Raw genomic sequence first — 16,647 nt, 5'->3', positions numbered from 1 at the left:
TTAAAGTTTAAAAGTTTTTCACAAACCAAAGAAGTGCTTCAAAACTGTATTACAAAACTGTATTACAAAGCTGATGACACAACTTCAACTTAACTTACTTACGATATGCGTGACTGGCACTATAGGTAACTGAACTAATTTAACTTTGACTGAACTGTATGAAGTAATTTCTATTATCTCTGTCTTGTCAATTAAGTTTAGGTAGAAAGATAAGAGGCAACATATTCAGAGTCATAAAGCTCACAGATAGGAGAGCCACATTCCAAAGATAGCTATGTGACATCTAAAGCCATACTTTTAGTCACTAAGCTATACATAGGAGTTATAATCCCTTTAATAATATCCTGAGGTTTCTAAAGCATCTTTTAAGAAGAGCTTTCCAAATGTTATTATATTTTCCTTTGTCCTTTTAAGAGCCTGGTGTGTTAACAGTGAAATGTATAATTATCCCTTTTATATGTGGGAATATTGATACACAGGACCATTGTAACTTTTTAGGGGCAAAGTTAATCAGGGTTATTTCTTCAAAATGGCTCAATATTTCTCTTGATTTTGTGTTTAGTGTGAGTAGAAGACATTAATAGAAATTGGGATAACAACTGACTTAAATATTAATTCTCTTTGTCTGCAGGTCCTAGGATTCCTAATGCAATGGCTGGGGGAAGGAACAGTACAGCAGTTATGAAGTTCATTCTCTTGGGATTCTCTGAATTTCCCAAGCTCACCATTGTCCTTTTTACAATATTCCTAGGGATCTACCTCATGACAGTGTCCTGGAACCTGGGTCTCGTCACTCTCATCAGGGTGGACTCCCATCTGCACATACCTATGTACTTTTTCCTCAGTAACTTGTCCTTCCTGGACATCTGCTATGTTTCCACTATAGCACCCAAGATGCTCTCTGATTTCTTCAATAAGGAGAAATCCATCTCCTTCCTAGGGTGTACCACACAGTACTTCTTCTTCTCTAGCCTGGGTCTGACTGAGTGCTGTCTCCTGGCAGCTATGGGTTATGACCGATATGCTGCCATTTGTAATCCTCTGCTCTATACTGCCATCATGTCACCCACCCTCTGTGTGCAGATGGTGGCAGGATCTTGTATAACTGGATTCTTGGGCTCATTTATCCAACTGTGTGCCTTACTTCAGCTCCATTTCTGTGGGCCAAATGTCATCAATCATTTCTTCTGTGATCTTCCCCAACTGCTGATCCTGTCCTGCTCTGACACATTTTTCTTTCAAATCATGACCTCTGTGCTCACGGTGATCTTTGGACTCACATCTGTCTTGGTTATCATGATATCCTATGGTTATATTGTTGCCACCATTCTGAAGATCACATCAGCTGAAGGCAGGTCCAAGGCCTTCAACACCTGTGCTTCTCACCTGACAGCAGTGACTCTCTTCTTTGGCTCAGGTATCTTTGTTTATATGTATCCAAACTCTGATGATTCCCTGAGCCAAAACAAGTTGGCATCAGTTTTATACACTATTATAATCCCCATGCTAAATCCATTGATCTATAGCTTGAGGAACAAGGAAATCAAAGATGCCCTAAACAGATGGAAGAAGAGAATCTTTTTCTGTTGTTACTAATTATGGAATTTATTTCAGATGTACAGCATAGGAAACGGGGAGTAAATCATTGCCCCACAACTCTCCTAATTGTAGGATGAATTACAGTTGCTGCACTCTCCTAGTATAAACCTATGACTGTCACAAGGACAGGAAAATGCATGGGTAGTAACTGGAAGCTCTGCATCTTCATTCTTCATCAGCTATGACCTAATACGTCAATAGGCCAAACAATCCACTATTTTATAGTTAGTTGTGGTGCTGTAACCCTTCACCTTCAGTATCCCATCCCATCTAGTGTGTACTACCTCAAGATCAGAGATGCCAGTACTGGTCAAGGCTGCCAGGAGACCAGCATGTGTCTTTATAGCATCTCATTTTAGGTATGGCAGGGATTACTATTAGTATTGAGAGATCTCTGTAAAAAGAATTTTCAAATCCATTAGGTTAGTTCTCAGATTTAACCTATTTTTTTCACCTCTGGAAATTATGGATGAATTTATTCATTTGTGTATTTGTCCAAAGCAGGAGTAACTACACTGGATCAAAGATTTGTTAACTTCAAACAAAAAAAATTGTTGTAATAACAATGCTGAACATGAATGTCCAGCATAGTTAAGGTCTGGTTGACGAGTTGGCTCATTAGCAATCCCTAGAAAATTCCTTGTCATTGCTGTAGTCATCCATCTTTACCATGTAGCCAAGAAAAGGGAACCAGAAATTGTCACTCTCCTGAGGAGGTGATCTAGCACCTGATTTTGGCATCAATAATGTCTTCATGTTACTTTAAAAACATTTTTTTTTTTTTTGCATTTTAAGTAGAACCCATCTCCATCAAGAAGTTGTTTTTCTAGTAATTAACAGATGGGAGGTGATTGGTGAAATGAAATATAAGAAGCTGAACCTCTGATGCATGAGAAAGTCTACATTTGGTTGTTTTCCTCATATCCTGGGTTGGAAGTGTTACAAGGTGTAGAGAAGTCCTGGAGAGTTGAGGCTGGTACAGAAAGTGCACTCCTGTTGTTTATCCTCAGATTCTGATTTCCATAATCTTAGGCCATCACCAGGAGAAATGCCTCAATATATAAAGTTCAAAATCTCAATTATGAAAAATATAATCCTCAAAAAGAACAATATGGGTCTTAACGCAAAAAGAGACCAGCCTCCTTTTCATTCTGACCTTAAATCACCTGTAACACATGGGTGTATAGGATACATATCCTTGTAGAAGAACAACAGAAGTCCAGAGATTAATTCGTTCTACAGAGGCTCAGTGGTTAGGCTTCTGGACAGTACTGTGTATTTGTTTTTCTGTAACTACATGTGATGAACATTTTTTAAATAAATTTATTTTTTATTGGTGTTCAATTTGTCAACATACAGAATAATACCCAGTGCTCATCCCGTCAAGTGCCCACATCAGTGCCCGTCACCCAGTCACCTGCACCCCCCGCCCACCTCCCCTTCCACCACCCCTAGTTCGTTTCCAAGAGTTAGGAGTCTTTCAGGTTCTGTCTCCCTTTCTGATATTTCCCACTTATTTTTTTCTCCTTTCCCCTTAATTCCCTTTCACTATTTTTTATATTCCCCAAATGCATGAGACCATATAATGTTTGTCCTTCTCCGATTGACTTATTTCACTCAGCATAATACCCTCCAGTTCCATCCACGTCGAAGCAAATGGTGGGTACTTGTTGTTTCTAATGGCTGAGTAATATTCCATTGTATACATAGACCACAGCTGCTTTATCCATTCATCTTTCAATGGACACTGAGGCTCCTTCCACAGTTTGGCTATTGTGGACATTGCTGCTATAAACATCGGGGTGCAGGTGTCCCGGCATTTCATTGCAGGTGATGAACATTTTTGTCTTGATATTTTTAAAGAAACAAGTGTATTTTATGTGATGTTGTGCTAGGGGAAGCATGGGCATCTTTTAATTCTACTATGCCACATATCCTGAGTTTTTGGGTTGCCGTAGGAATTAAGCACTATGCTGAGAATGGATATACTCTGAGATAAGGAGTAGTATATCCTGTGTCCTAAGAAGTTATATTTTCTGGGCATCTGGGTGGCTCAGTGATGGTTCAGGTTGTGATCCCGGGGTCCTGAGATCGAGTCCTACACTGGGCTCCCAGAGGGAGCCTGCTTCTCCCTCTGCCTGTATCTCTGCCTCTCTCTGTGTGTCTTTCATGAATAAATAAATAAAACATTTTTTTAAAAAACAAGAAGTTATATTTTCCATGTTGTGTTAGCAGAAGAGGATGAGGCTTGATAGCTTCTAGGACTCTTGAGTATAGGCTAAATGCTCCTTATTCAGCACAGATTGCTGATCGGTTGTTTTGTTCATCCCCACACATATCAATTATTTCATGATTTAAGATTAATGTTTATTTTACACACATTTTTGTGTTCTTTTTCATAAGTGCTTTACTAATTTATTTTTGGTGAATGCAAGTAGTTTTCTGAAAGTGAACATAAAGTAGGGTTTGGAGGGGCGCCTGGGTGGCTCAGTCAGTTGAGCACGTAACTCATGATTTCAGTTCAGGTCATGCTCTCAGGGTGTGAGATCGAGACCTGCATTGGGCTCTGTGCTCAGCAGGGAGTCTGCTTAAGATTTTGTCTCTTTTCCTTCTACCCCCTCCCTGCTTGCTTGCACATGCACACACGCACATGCTCTTTCTCTCAAGTAAATAAATAAAATCTTTAAAAAAAAAGTGGAGTTCGGAAAATGTTCCTAAGTTTGCCCAGTTGAGATACATCCAGAAATGTGGCTCAGTGGGTTGCTGCACCTAAGCAAGCACAGTTTCAGGAAAGCAAATATTCACCTGATATTCAGAAGTCATTAATCCTGTTTTAATTTGAGGGCAAAACCACAATGAGTTCTGTAATTCACAGAATTTAAAAGTGGCTAAGGCAGTGCAATTGTGCAGGGGTTGGGGTGACTGGGTGACGGGCACTAAGGGGGGCATTTGATGGGATGAGCACTCAGTGATATGCCATATGTTGGCAAATTGAACTCCAATAAAAAAAAGGAAAAAAAAAAGAAAAAATGGCTGAGGCAGTGGACAGCAAATTGGATGTCTTAAAAAAACTAAGCATCAGGGCAGCCTGGGTGGCTCAGTGGTTTAGCACTGCCTTTGGCCAAGGGTGTGATCCTGGAGACCCGGGATGGAGTCCCATGTTGGGCTCCTTGCATGGAGCCTGCTTCTCCCTCTGCCCATGTCTCTGCCTCTCTCTCTCTCTCTGTGTCTCTCATGAATAAATAAATAAAATCTTAAAAAAATAAAAACTAAGCATCAAATAGGAGAACTCCCCCGAGATCTTTCTGAAGAATTCAGAGAAAAAGTGCTAAGAGATAAATATGATGAACAAGATGATGAGCCACAAAGGGGTGAGTCAGGAGAGCCGGTGTAATATAACAGGAGATTAAAAATATAATCATGAAACAGATGGAGACAGCAGGATTGTTGAATTCTAAGAAAAGAGAATCCCCTTAGTCTGAAGAAAGAATATTGAAAACTTGCCTGCCTTAACCAAGGAATGTGTTTGTTAAAATTAATTCTGACCCAAATCCCAACAGAATTTGGTGGTGGGTAGGAAGTAGTGGAAAAAACTTTGTAAAATGATATAATGTTCAATTTGGAGAATAAAGGTTGGCAGGAACAAGAATATTTTGAAAAATACTTAAGTAGTGGCTTTCACTCTAGGTTTTCAATTCATACAGTAATTTAAACTAAGATTGAAAACTAGGACAATGAAACAAAATTTATTTTAGAAAAAGGTCTAGTTAATGAAAATTAAAATTTTTCATAAAGGCACCATCTATAAATTATTGACAGAAATATTCCATTTATAATCTGAGATTAAATATTTCAGAATATAAAATTAAGTTTGTATTTGTTTCACAATAGATAAAATAGAGCTTCGAAATGCTTTCTCTGCATCTATTGAGAGGATCATAGGGTTCTTGTTTTTTCTTTTGCTGATATGATCAGTTACATTGTCCTCAGCATCTTAAAAGCCACCTAAGAAAAGCCCTCAGCAAATATCATTCTCAATGGGGAAACACTGGGAGCCTTTCCCCTAAGATAAGAACAAGACAGGGATCTCTACTCTCACCACTGCTATTCAACATAGTACAAGAAGTCCTAGCCACATAAATCAGGCAACAAAAGAAATAAAATGCATTCAAATTGGCAAAGAAGAAGTCAAACCCTCCCTCTTTGCAGATGACATGACACTGTACCTAGAAAACCCAAAAGACTCCACCCCAAGATTGCTAGAACTCATACAGCAATTCGGCAGTGTGGCAGGATACAAAAATCAATGCCCAGAAATCAGTGGCATTTCTCTACACTAACAGTGAGACTGAAGAAAGAGAAATTAAGGAGTCAATCCCATTTACAATTGCACCCAAAAGCATAAGATACCTAGGAATAAACCTAACCAAAGAGGTCAAGGATCTATACCCTAAAAACCTCAGAACACTTCTGAAAGAAATTGAGGAAGACACAAAGAGATGGAAAAATATTCCGTGCTCATGGATTGGCAGAATTAATATTGTGAAAATGTCAATGTTGCCCAGGGCAATTTACACATTCAATGCAATCCCTATCAAAATACCATGGACTTTCTTCAGAGAGTTGGAACAAATCATCTTAAGATTTGTGTGGAATCAGAAAAAAACCCCGAATAGCCAGAGGAATATTGAAAAAGAAAACCATAGCTGAGGGCATCACAATGCCAGATTTCAAGTTGTACTACAAAGCTGTGGTCATCAAGACAGTGTGGTACTGGCACAAAAACAGACTAGATCAGTGGAACAAAATAGAGAAACCAGAAGTGGACCCCCAACTTCATGGTCAACTAATATTCGACAAAGCAGGAAAGACTATCCACTGGAAAAAAATACACCCTCTTCAATAAATGGTGCTGGGGAAATTGGACATCCACATGCAGAAGAATGAAACTGGACCATTCTTTACACCAGACACAAAGATAAACTTAAAATGGATTAAAGATCTTAATGTGAGACAAGATTGCATCAAAATCCTAGAGGAGAACACAAGCAACACGCTTTTTGAACCTGGCCACAGCAACTTCTTGCAAGATACATCTATAAAGGCAAGGGAAACAAAAGCAGAAATGAGCTATTGGGACTATCAAGATAAAAAGCTTCTGCACAGCAAAAGAAACAGTCAACAAAACTAAAAGACAACCTACAGAATGGGAGAAGATATTTGCAAATGACCTATCAGATAAAGGGCTAGTATCCAAGATCTATAAAGAACTTATTAAACTCAACAGCAAAGAAACAAACAATCTGATCATGAAATGGGCAAAAGACATGAACAGAAATTTCACAGAGGAAGACATAGATATGGGGATCCCTGGGTGGCGCAGCGGTTTGGCGCCTGCCTTCACCCCAGGGCGAGATCCTGGAGACCCGGGATCGAATCCCACGTCGGGCTCCCGGTGCATGGAGCCTGCTTCTCCCTCTGCCTGTGTCTCTGCCTCTCTCTCTGTCTCTGTGACTATCATAAATAAATAAATTTTAAAAAAAAGGAAGACATAGATATGGCCAACAAGCAGATGAGAAAATGCTCTGCATCACTTGCCATCAGGGAAATACAAATCAAAACCACAATGAGATACCACCTCACACCAGTGAGAATGGGGAAAATTAACAAGGCAAGAAATAAGAAATGTTGGAGAGGATGTGGAGAAAGGGGAACCCTCTTGCACTGTTGGTGGGAATGTGAGCTGGAGCAGTCACTCTGGAAAACTATTCAAAGAGTTAAAAATAGATCTGTCCTATGACCCAGCAATTTCACTGCTGGGGATTTACCCCAAAGATACAGATGCAGTGAAACTCCGGGACACCTGCACCCTGATGTTTATAGCAGCAATGTCCACAATAGCCAAACCGTGGAAGGAGCCTCAGTGTCCATCGAAAGATGAGTGGATAAAGAAGATGTGGTCTATGTATACAACGGAATATTCCTCAGCCATTAGAAACGACAAATACCCACCATTTGCTTCAATGTGGATGGAACTAGAGGGTATTATGCTGAGTGAAGTAAGTCAATCGGAGAAGGACAGTGTATGTTCTCTTTCATTTGGGGAATATAAATAACAGTGAAAGGGAATATAAGGGAAGGGAGAAGAAAAAGACTCCTAACTCGGGGAAACGAACTAGGGGTGGTGGAGGGGGAGGAGGGCGGGGGTGGGGGTGACTGGGTGATGGGCACTGAGGGGGGGACTTGAGGGGATGAGCACTGGGTGTTATTCTGTATGTTGGTAAATAGAACCCCAATAAAAAATTAATTTATTTTAAAAAAAGAATATTACTCAGCCATTAGAAACGACAAATTCCCACCATTTGCTTCGACGTGGATGGAACTGGAGGGTATTATGCTGAGTGAAATAAGTCAGTCGGAGAAGGACAAACATTATATGGTCTCATTCATTTGGAGAATATAAAAATTAGTGAAAGGGAATAAAGGGGAAAGGAGAGAAAATGAGTGAAAATATCAGTGAGGGAGACAGAACATGAGAGACTCCTAACTCTGGGAAAATGAACAAGAGGTAGTAGAAGGGGAAGTGGGCAGGGGGTTGGGGTGACTGGATGATGGGCACTGAGGGGGGCACTTGGCGGGATGAGCACTGGGTGTTATGTTCTATGTTGGTAAATTGAGCTCGAATAAAAAAAATAAAAAAAGAGCTACCAGGTGGATTGAAGAATATGAATGAAACATATTTAAGCCACAAGTAAATAATAGAAAAAATATGTGAATAGAATTGGTAAATATAACTAAGATAATACAAATAAATGTGATTTGTCAAGCCTAAAATTAATAGAAAAAATCACAAAGGAAAATAAAATACGTTGTTTCTTTTCAGTCAAGGACACAAATGAAATTCAGAGACAAGCAGCCATTTAAGGGAAAATAAAGCAGCAAATGATGATCTGCAAGGTATTAACATTTTGATGGCAACTACATCCATTTTATTGAAGAATAATGAAATTATTATAAACCCTATGTGAGGCTGAATTACAAAAGGAAAATGAGCCTACACAAATGCATGAAAAGTAGCTCCAACTCCAAGTAATTGGATAAATGCAGATTATGACAACTCAGTGTGCCAGATTTCACCTGTCAAATTCACAAAGGTCGTTTAAAATAATTTAAAATATATTCTGAAAGATCCATAGTCAAATGTTCCATTTTTTAGGATGGAAGATCTCATCATAAAGCTAATTATTTTTCCTTTCTTTGGGGACAAAGAGGTAAGATTGACAATTGTGATTATTAAATGAATTTTGTTGATACCACTGCACTCATTTTTCAGATAATCTGTTTCATCTTTTAATAAAATCATGGTGCAATGTTTAAGAAATCTCTGTCAAGAAAAAAAAAAAAAAAGCCAAGATAGTAGAAATAGAGACACCTCCTTCCACACCAGGGAGAGTATTTTCTTACCTTCCAGAATAATAAAGATAACGTCTCTCTCGGGAGGAAAGAATGGGTAGGCTGACAGCAGCCCTTTATGAGATTGGGGGTATGTAAACATTAATGTCTCTCACCTGTTAGACCCATGCCACTTGGGCGGATCTTCCCATGTCCGCCCTCCACGTTGCTCCCGTGGCACTTGAGACACTAGAGGAGCTGTTGTAATCCTAAGGCTCATGCTGCCTCCTCTCTGAATCCTTTTGGGCTCACTGTCTCCTCACCAGCCAAAGCTGTTGAAGTGTAAAAAGCCAACCTAGCAACTGTCACCACACTGCTACTTAAATCTGTTTGACAGTTTGACACAAGATAAACACCAACCCATCAGAATGAAAGGCATCACGAAACTACCAGCATGGCCATGCCATGTATACTAAAGAAGTTCCAGCCTCTGTATCATTATCACTATAAAGATGCAAGATGGTGTGTCTTCAGTCTGTACCAAGATAGGGACTGTTCTGTGTGCTTATATGTACTTAGTCTTTTAGTCCTTACGATCCCATGATAGATGCTTTATTTTTAAGTACTCATTTTTAACATGAAAAAAAAAAACAGAACAAAAAGGTTTAAGTAACTCTCTCAGTATTTAATAGTTCATGAGTGTTGATAAGTTTGTAACTTGGGGAATTAACCATTTACTACAGTGGGAGTGTCATGTTTGCACGTTTCTATATCTTGGCAGGATGATCTTTACCAGTGTCTTTTTACCCCTTTGTACTTCATTGAGTTACTTTGCTTAAATCTTGAAAGTCTTTCCCTAAGCTGGAAAGTCAGACATGAGACACTCATATTAAGGAGAAAGTTGCCACAATAGAACACGGAATAACTGTTGGAAATTCTTGTTTTTTAAAATTCAAAAGCTTCGGTTCAAGTGTTAGAACAAAAATGTTGAGAAGATGACAAACTTAATAAAACCAAGTAAAGATCTTCCTCACTGATAGAGGAAGCTGAGTTGGGTGTGAATCTGGAAAGTGTGGATTCTGTGCCCTGCTCTCTGACCATTTTGAGTTAAGTTCAGGATCCAGAAAGATAAAGAAACTTTTTGAAGAATCCAAATAGGAAGACGTTCATGGGTGCTCCTTGACTAGAACATAAGCATGTAACACAGGTCCTAGTATTTGCCTATTTACCACATAAATATAAGGTGGCAGCTTAGAGTATGAAGAGTAGGAAGAAAAAAAAAGCCCAAGCTCAGAAAGTCCTTGACAAAGTCATCCTGAATTTTCTATAGCTGCAGAGAAGCATGTAGGAGGGTCATGAAGTTTCATATGCACCCCAAGAGGGAGTGGAAAGGGTTAGTGGGCCCAAAGAGCCGGATGGTTAGAAGCAGGAAAATGCAGAATGTGGATTAATGACCAGAGACAATTAGGACCACATACAACTCAGTCAGTGGCTGGGGATGGGGCTATAACTGATTAAATGCCAACAGTGAAAGGAAGATACTGCCCAAGAACCATGTGAAAAAACTACATGTTGAGGGGATGGTGGACTATGCAGATCTGAAAGCTGAAAGTCCTCTCTCCAATATTCTGGAGCTTAGAAATAACCCCAGGATGCAAAAGAAAGAAAACATCTTAACTGATAGATTTGCAGATAGTCAGTAACTGGGGAGAAAATCCTGAGGTGAGTAACTGTTCTTGGAAGTATTTACAAATTAAAGTGAATGCATTAAATTTTTGTCACCAGATGGAATAGAACCTCAAAATAGAAATAATATTAATAGGAAGTAAAGAAGATGCGTTTTTGCACTTCAGTTTGTGGCATGAAAAAAATATCTCATTCTACATTAAGTTGACAGAAATGGGCCACCACCTGGTGCTCTGCTATTTCTCCAAGGACTAAATTCTGAATTCAGAGCATATCCATAGGATATGATTGGAAGAGATAAAAAGGAAAAAAGTAAGAGCTGGCTACTCTTCTTAAATCTATGAACACTACGTCCTAAATTACTTAGACTGGGTAGCTACCCTTGGAGTGGTTGCCACGTGGAAGAAAAATGAGAGCGAGAAGGAGAGAGGGGGAAGGTGAGAAAGAGATAATATGGCAGGTGGACTGGGGGGGAGGGAAAGAGAAGCTATTTTCCAATGGAGAGAAGGTCCCAGACATACTAACATCTTGGAAGCAAGGGAGCAAGGAGTAGAAAAGCCAAAGTTAGGTAGTAAACTTCTAGTGAAGGCTCTACCCACTAGGATATAGGACTTTTAGTGAAGTCCTATATCCTAGGACTTTATTGAAAGACCCTCCAAAATTAGTAGTCCACGTCTTAACTATTGCTACAGATACAACTCAGCCACTGTGGCCACCAGTACTTTGCACTGACTCATCTTTCCACAACTGAGAAGAGATTCAACCAGAGATGCCCTAGCCTCGAACATCCCAGGAAACATCCCTCTAACTCCCTCTCCATGATTGCCTCATTTAGACTTTTCAGTGACCACAGTGGTGGGAAGTGAACCGAGCTGTGCTGACTCTATTTTTCAGTCCAGATTAGAAATGTGGATTTAATACTCTCTTTGAGCTTGCCCATGTGTCTAACTCATTGCTATTTACTCAATCTCTACAAGTAGGAGTCAGCCTGGTAAGAAGCCCCTCTGGGCGAGATTTCATGATGTTCTCCTGCTCTTTTGACCAGATTCCTATCTTATCAGTGCAGAAATCTGGAAGTGTAAGGGAATAAGACACACAGCCATCCCAGATTCTGGGGAAGCTGACTAAAGAAGGGTTTAAAATTTATAAGATCTATAAATAAATAAATTAATTAATTAAATAAATAAATAAGATTTAGGCCTTTGAAAATAAAGGGTAAACTCACTAAAATGGAGTTGGGAGGCCAGAAGGGGGTTCAATATCACTCAAATATTAATTACAAGAAGAATGATAAATTACAAATTCCAGTGGAAGTGTCAGTGACAGACCCCAATGGAAGAAGTATCTACTGGAAAGAATCATCACTTACAGGCCCCAGTAGGGAAAGGAGGGTAGGTTGTATCTCCTACAAGAAACTGACTGCCACTGCAACTCAGCCGATGAGAAACTGTCATCACCCTGAACTCTTGCTTCTCTTCAATGGACTTTTGTTCAAAATTACTCATCCCCACTTCCTCCTTCTTCTCCAAAAAATAACATTCCTCTTCTTCGTTGGACTTTGCCTATAGTTTTGCCATAACATGCTTGTCCCAAATTGCAGTTGTTACTAGAATAAACCCATTTTTGCTGGCAAAGCAGGACTTGACAGCTAGCCTTGGAAAGTGAACAACAGAAAATGAACCACCAGTGGAGCCAACCTCCAGTTGGACTCCAAGTGAATAGTTTTACCCATGGAGGAGAGGACAGCAATTCTTTATTTGAAATCAAAATGAGTAAGTTAAGGATGAATACTGGTGCTTGATAGACTTAGGAGCTGAGCCACAATAAGCCTGAGAGTCTGTGTCATCATAGAAAAATAAGGGCAAAGACATCTACTCAAAAGGAATAATATGCTGCACTCTAAGACTACACAATTAAAGACTCCATGTGTAATTTCCAGTAGCACCTGGTTTTGCAGTTTTCCTTGATGCTATCTCTGTCACTACAGGTATTTGGAGGGGGGGACCACAAATCTGTACACTCCAAAAGCACATGCCACTCTCCTTATTTTCCATGGCTGTGACACATGCATCTTTCTTTTGGGGTTGAAGACTCATGCTATATTGGATGATATGTGAAAGACAAGTTCAGAGACAGCAGTACCCTGTTCAAAATTGTAGTTGGCATGCCAGTAAATTGCAGTGGGTGTGAGGGATCTTTCTTGAGGTGGTGAAAATATTCTAACATTGGATTGTGGTGATGATGGCACAACTCTATGAATCTACTAAAAATCATTGTACACTTGGAATAGGTTGAGTTTATGATATGTAAGTTATGTTTCTATAAAACTCTTAAAAACAAAAATAGCATGAGAAAATGAAAAAAGAAATGTCTTCAGGGAAGACCTGGCTAAAAGAACATGAAAATATCCTATTATACTCCTAACCACAGAAAAGAGCTTAGTGTAAGATCTTTCAATCATCAAAACTAATTGATATTCACTCATATTTCACTTCGTCAATATTTAGTGGGCACCAACTAATGGGCTAATGGGCTGAGAGAGATCAATACCATACAGATGGTTCCCTAGGAACCTCACAGTCTAGTAGGAGACATAATGTAAAAATAAATAATTTTAATGCAACACGATAAAATGCAAAATTGGAAGTATATGTAAACTAGGGAACAGGTTTTGAAACAAACCTATCATATTCAAGGTAGAGACAGACCATTATAACCAAATGGGTTCATAACCTTTAAATATATGATAAAGGATTTACCACACATTATTGAAAAAGCTAATTGTTTTTTCAATTTAATGGTGAGATACTTAAGAAAAAAATTAAGTCTTCAACTATAAATTAAATTCTGGATTGTTTAAGTACTTAAAAAATGCTAAGCCAAGAGAAAGTCAGTGAAAAATAGGCAAATACCTGGACTCTGAACAAGGAAGAAGTTTGCTTAAAATCAATGGATGAAATTAGAGCAGTAAGATTCCCTGTGAAAAAAATGAGCTTTTCTTAATGTTAGGGGACTTTAAATAAAATCAAATTCAAATGAAAACCTAAGAAAATGCATTTTCAGCAATGGAGTAATGCTCCTTTCTAGAAATTTATTTTACAGAGATGATCTGAAGTTCAGATATTATCTGAAACTTTGGACATTGATTCAGGATGATTTTTCATAGCAAAAACTTAGATTCCATTTAAAACCCAACAGAGGTGGAACACCTGGGTGGCTCAGCAGTTGAGCGTCTGCCTTTGGCTCAGGTCATGATCCCACCAGGGCCCTGGGATCCAGTTCTGCATCAGGCTCCCCGCAGGGAGTCTGCTTCTCCCTCTGCCTGTGTCTCTGCCTCTCTCTGTGTGTCTCTCATGAATAAATAAATAAAATCTTTAAAAAATCCAACAGAGGTGAATTATTTAAGGTGAGATACTATATAACTGACAATAAAGTTTATGATGATGTTTATGAGTCATTTAAATATGCATTGTAACATGTTGAGTGAAACACATGCACTATAACAAAAAAGACCGAAAAATATCAACCTGTAATGGAAGATCTTAGATTAAGATGATGTATCAAATGCAGTTCCATTCTAGTGATTCTTTGGTCTGAAGAAGTTTTCTAAACTTGAAGGATCTGTAAAGTGAGAATGTAATCAGCAGGGGATCTCTCATGTTTTTCTGCCAGAGAACAATTAACCCTGGACAGGTTAATTAGCTATCCTGCTCCACTTTGGATCCTAAGGAGGCATTTAAATGAACCCCAGGTGGAAGCCACCTCTCTTACCCCAGCTGCACAGTAGGGGAGAGTTCCATTAGGAGACGTTTGGAAGCTGGTGTTGGATGACTTTCCGGGGAATCTGAGGCAAGAGTCCAGATGTGCAGGGGCCACAGGTGCTGCTAGACTCCCCAGACCCTGAACAACCAGCAGCGGCCCAGCTTCTGCAGACATATCTAGGTGAGGTCTTGGTTGGAGGCAGCAAGGGCAGTGTAGGGGCGGCATGCTAGTGTTGGTGTTGGGGGACCCCAACCCAGATCTGGGAACTTCTTTCCTCTGCATAGTCACATTTCCCCACCATCTGCCCATGTGTAGGCAACCCCTTCTCTCCATGCCTCAGACTTGCTCAGAGCTCAGGTCCTTTCTACTGAGAAATAAAATGTTTCTCCTCAATGGAACATTTTTAACACAAGCACAAAGATGCCGTGAAATGAGTCATATTTTCCACCTAGGTACTTGCTACTGTACAGAGTTTGGTGTGATTTCTTTTATTGCCCCACACCCCCTAGTAGTGTCACACTTTGAAACAGTTGTGTTTAGCAAGACTGCATTTATTGAGTAGTACTTAGTTCGTTTAATATCATTGAAACAATGTTTTGGTTTCAATTCGCTTTAGCAGTCTGATCAGGAGCAAGAGATTTTTGGAGTTTAGCAGACCTGGTCCAAAATCTCAGTCCTGCCACTCACCAGCTGCTTGACCTTGGACGGTTTACTTAGTCTCCCTGTGCCTCAGTCTCCCCATATGTATATGAGGGAAAACAATGCCCATAGGATTGCGTGAGAATAAATGAGATGTATGTGAATTGTTGAGAACTGTGCCTGGCATGAACTAAGCAATCAATAGACAGCAATGATTTAATTTAAAACAGGCAAACTAACTAAATCACCCTGAATTAATATATCTCTAACCCAAAGAAAGAATACTAACATTTAATGATTCTACATTATTCTAATCCTATATACAGATCATCCTTACTTATTATTAGGAACATTGAGAATATCTGTGCATTCCTACTTTCCAGGATCTTGCGGTGTGTCTGGTAGTTTGGAAATAATTGATGTGAGAAGTGGTTTCCTACATTCTTCACCATCCTTTTAGTTCTTACCTCTTTACAACTCCTGCTTGGCATTTTAGTTGGAAAATTCTGTCGAATTTCTAGTTTGACAAGGTTAGCCACTCCTCTCCATGCACTTAGCAATCACTTCGGAAACCAATCACTTTGTGATCAATCACCATTCCTTTTTTTATTTGTTAGTTTATATATCAATTCAATTAATTAACATATAATGTTTTATTAGTTTCAGAGGTAGATGTCAGTGATTTATCAATTGCATATAACAGCAGTGCTCATCCCATTATGTGCCCTCCTTAATGCCCGTCAACCAGTTACCCCATCCCCCGACCCCTTGCCTCCAGTGACCCTCAGTTTGTTTCCCATGATTAAGAGTCTCTTATGGTTTGTCTCCCTCTCTGATTCCATCTTGTTTTATTTTTTCCTCCCTTCCCCTCTGATCCTCTGTTTTGTTTCTTAAATTCCACATATAAATGAGATATGATAATTGTATTTCTCTGATGGACTTATTTCACTTAGCATCATACTCTCTAGTTCTATCCATGCCATTGCAAATAGCAAGGTTTCATTCTTTTTGATGGCTGAATAATATTCCATTGTGTGTGTGTGTGGTATATATATATATATATATATATATATATATATATATATATATATCACATCTTCTTTATCCATTCATCTATCCATGGACATCTGGGCTCTTTGTATAGTTTGGCTTTGTGGACATCGCTGTTATCATATTTATATATGTGATTTATATAAATATACACACAAAAAGACTTTACATATCTGATTAGAATTTATGTATTGGGCCTATCTTCATAAAGGATGTTGTTCTGTAGTGAGATTACTCTCTCTCATTTTCTTTTTCTTTCTCTCTCTCTCTCCCTCCCCTCCTTTTGTACTGTCTTTGCATGCTTTTGGTATCAGATAATAGTAGTTACATAAAATGAATTGGGAAGTGTCCCATTCTCTTTCATTTTCTGGAAGAGATTGTATAGAATTGGTGTTGGTTCTTTTTTCAACAATTGGTAGAATTCCCTAATGAAACCATCTAGGGCTTAGAGAGTTTATTTTTGGGCATTTTAAAATCACAAATTCAGTTTTGTTCCAGATCCAATTTTCTTAATTATTA

General features: G+C 39.0%; 1 protein-coding gene across 1 annotated transcript; it reads left to right on the top strand.

Moving 5' to 3' along the window:
* The first annotated feature begins 651 nt into the window (after window positions 1–651).
* LOC112930421 (olfactory receptor 5AN6-like) lies at window positions 652–1,596 on the top strand. Its single transcript, XM_026012738.2, has one exon. It carries the CDS (start codon window positions 652–654, stop codon window positions 1,594–1,596), a length of 945 nt encoding a protein of 314 aa, XP_025868523.2.
* The last annotated feature ends 15,051 nt before the right edge of the window (window positions 1,597–16,647 follow it).

The sequence above is a fragment of the Vulpes vulpes genome, chromosome 5 (genome assembly GCF_048418805.1).
Source record: "Vulpes vulpes isolate BD-2025 chromosome 5, VulVul3, whole genome shotgun sequence".
NCBI lineage: Eukaryota > Metazoa > Chordata > Mammalia > Carnivora > Canidae > Vulpes > Vulpes vulpes.
This window is presented reverse-complemented; position numbering and strand designations above follow the sequence as displayed.

What these genes read in the sequence shown, in the direction of transcription:
- LOC112930421 (XM_026012738.2), top strand. Translation starts at nt 652, where the DNA reads ATGGCTGGGGGAAGGAACAGTACAGCAGTTATGAAGTTCATTCTCTTG.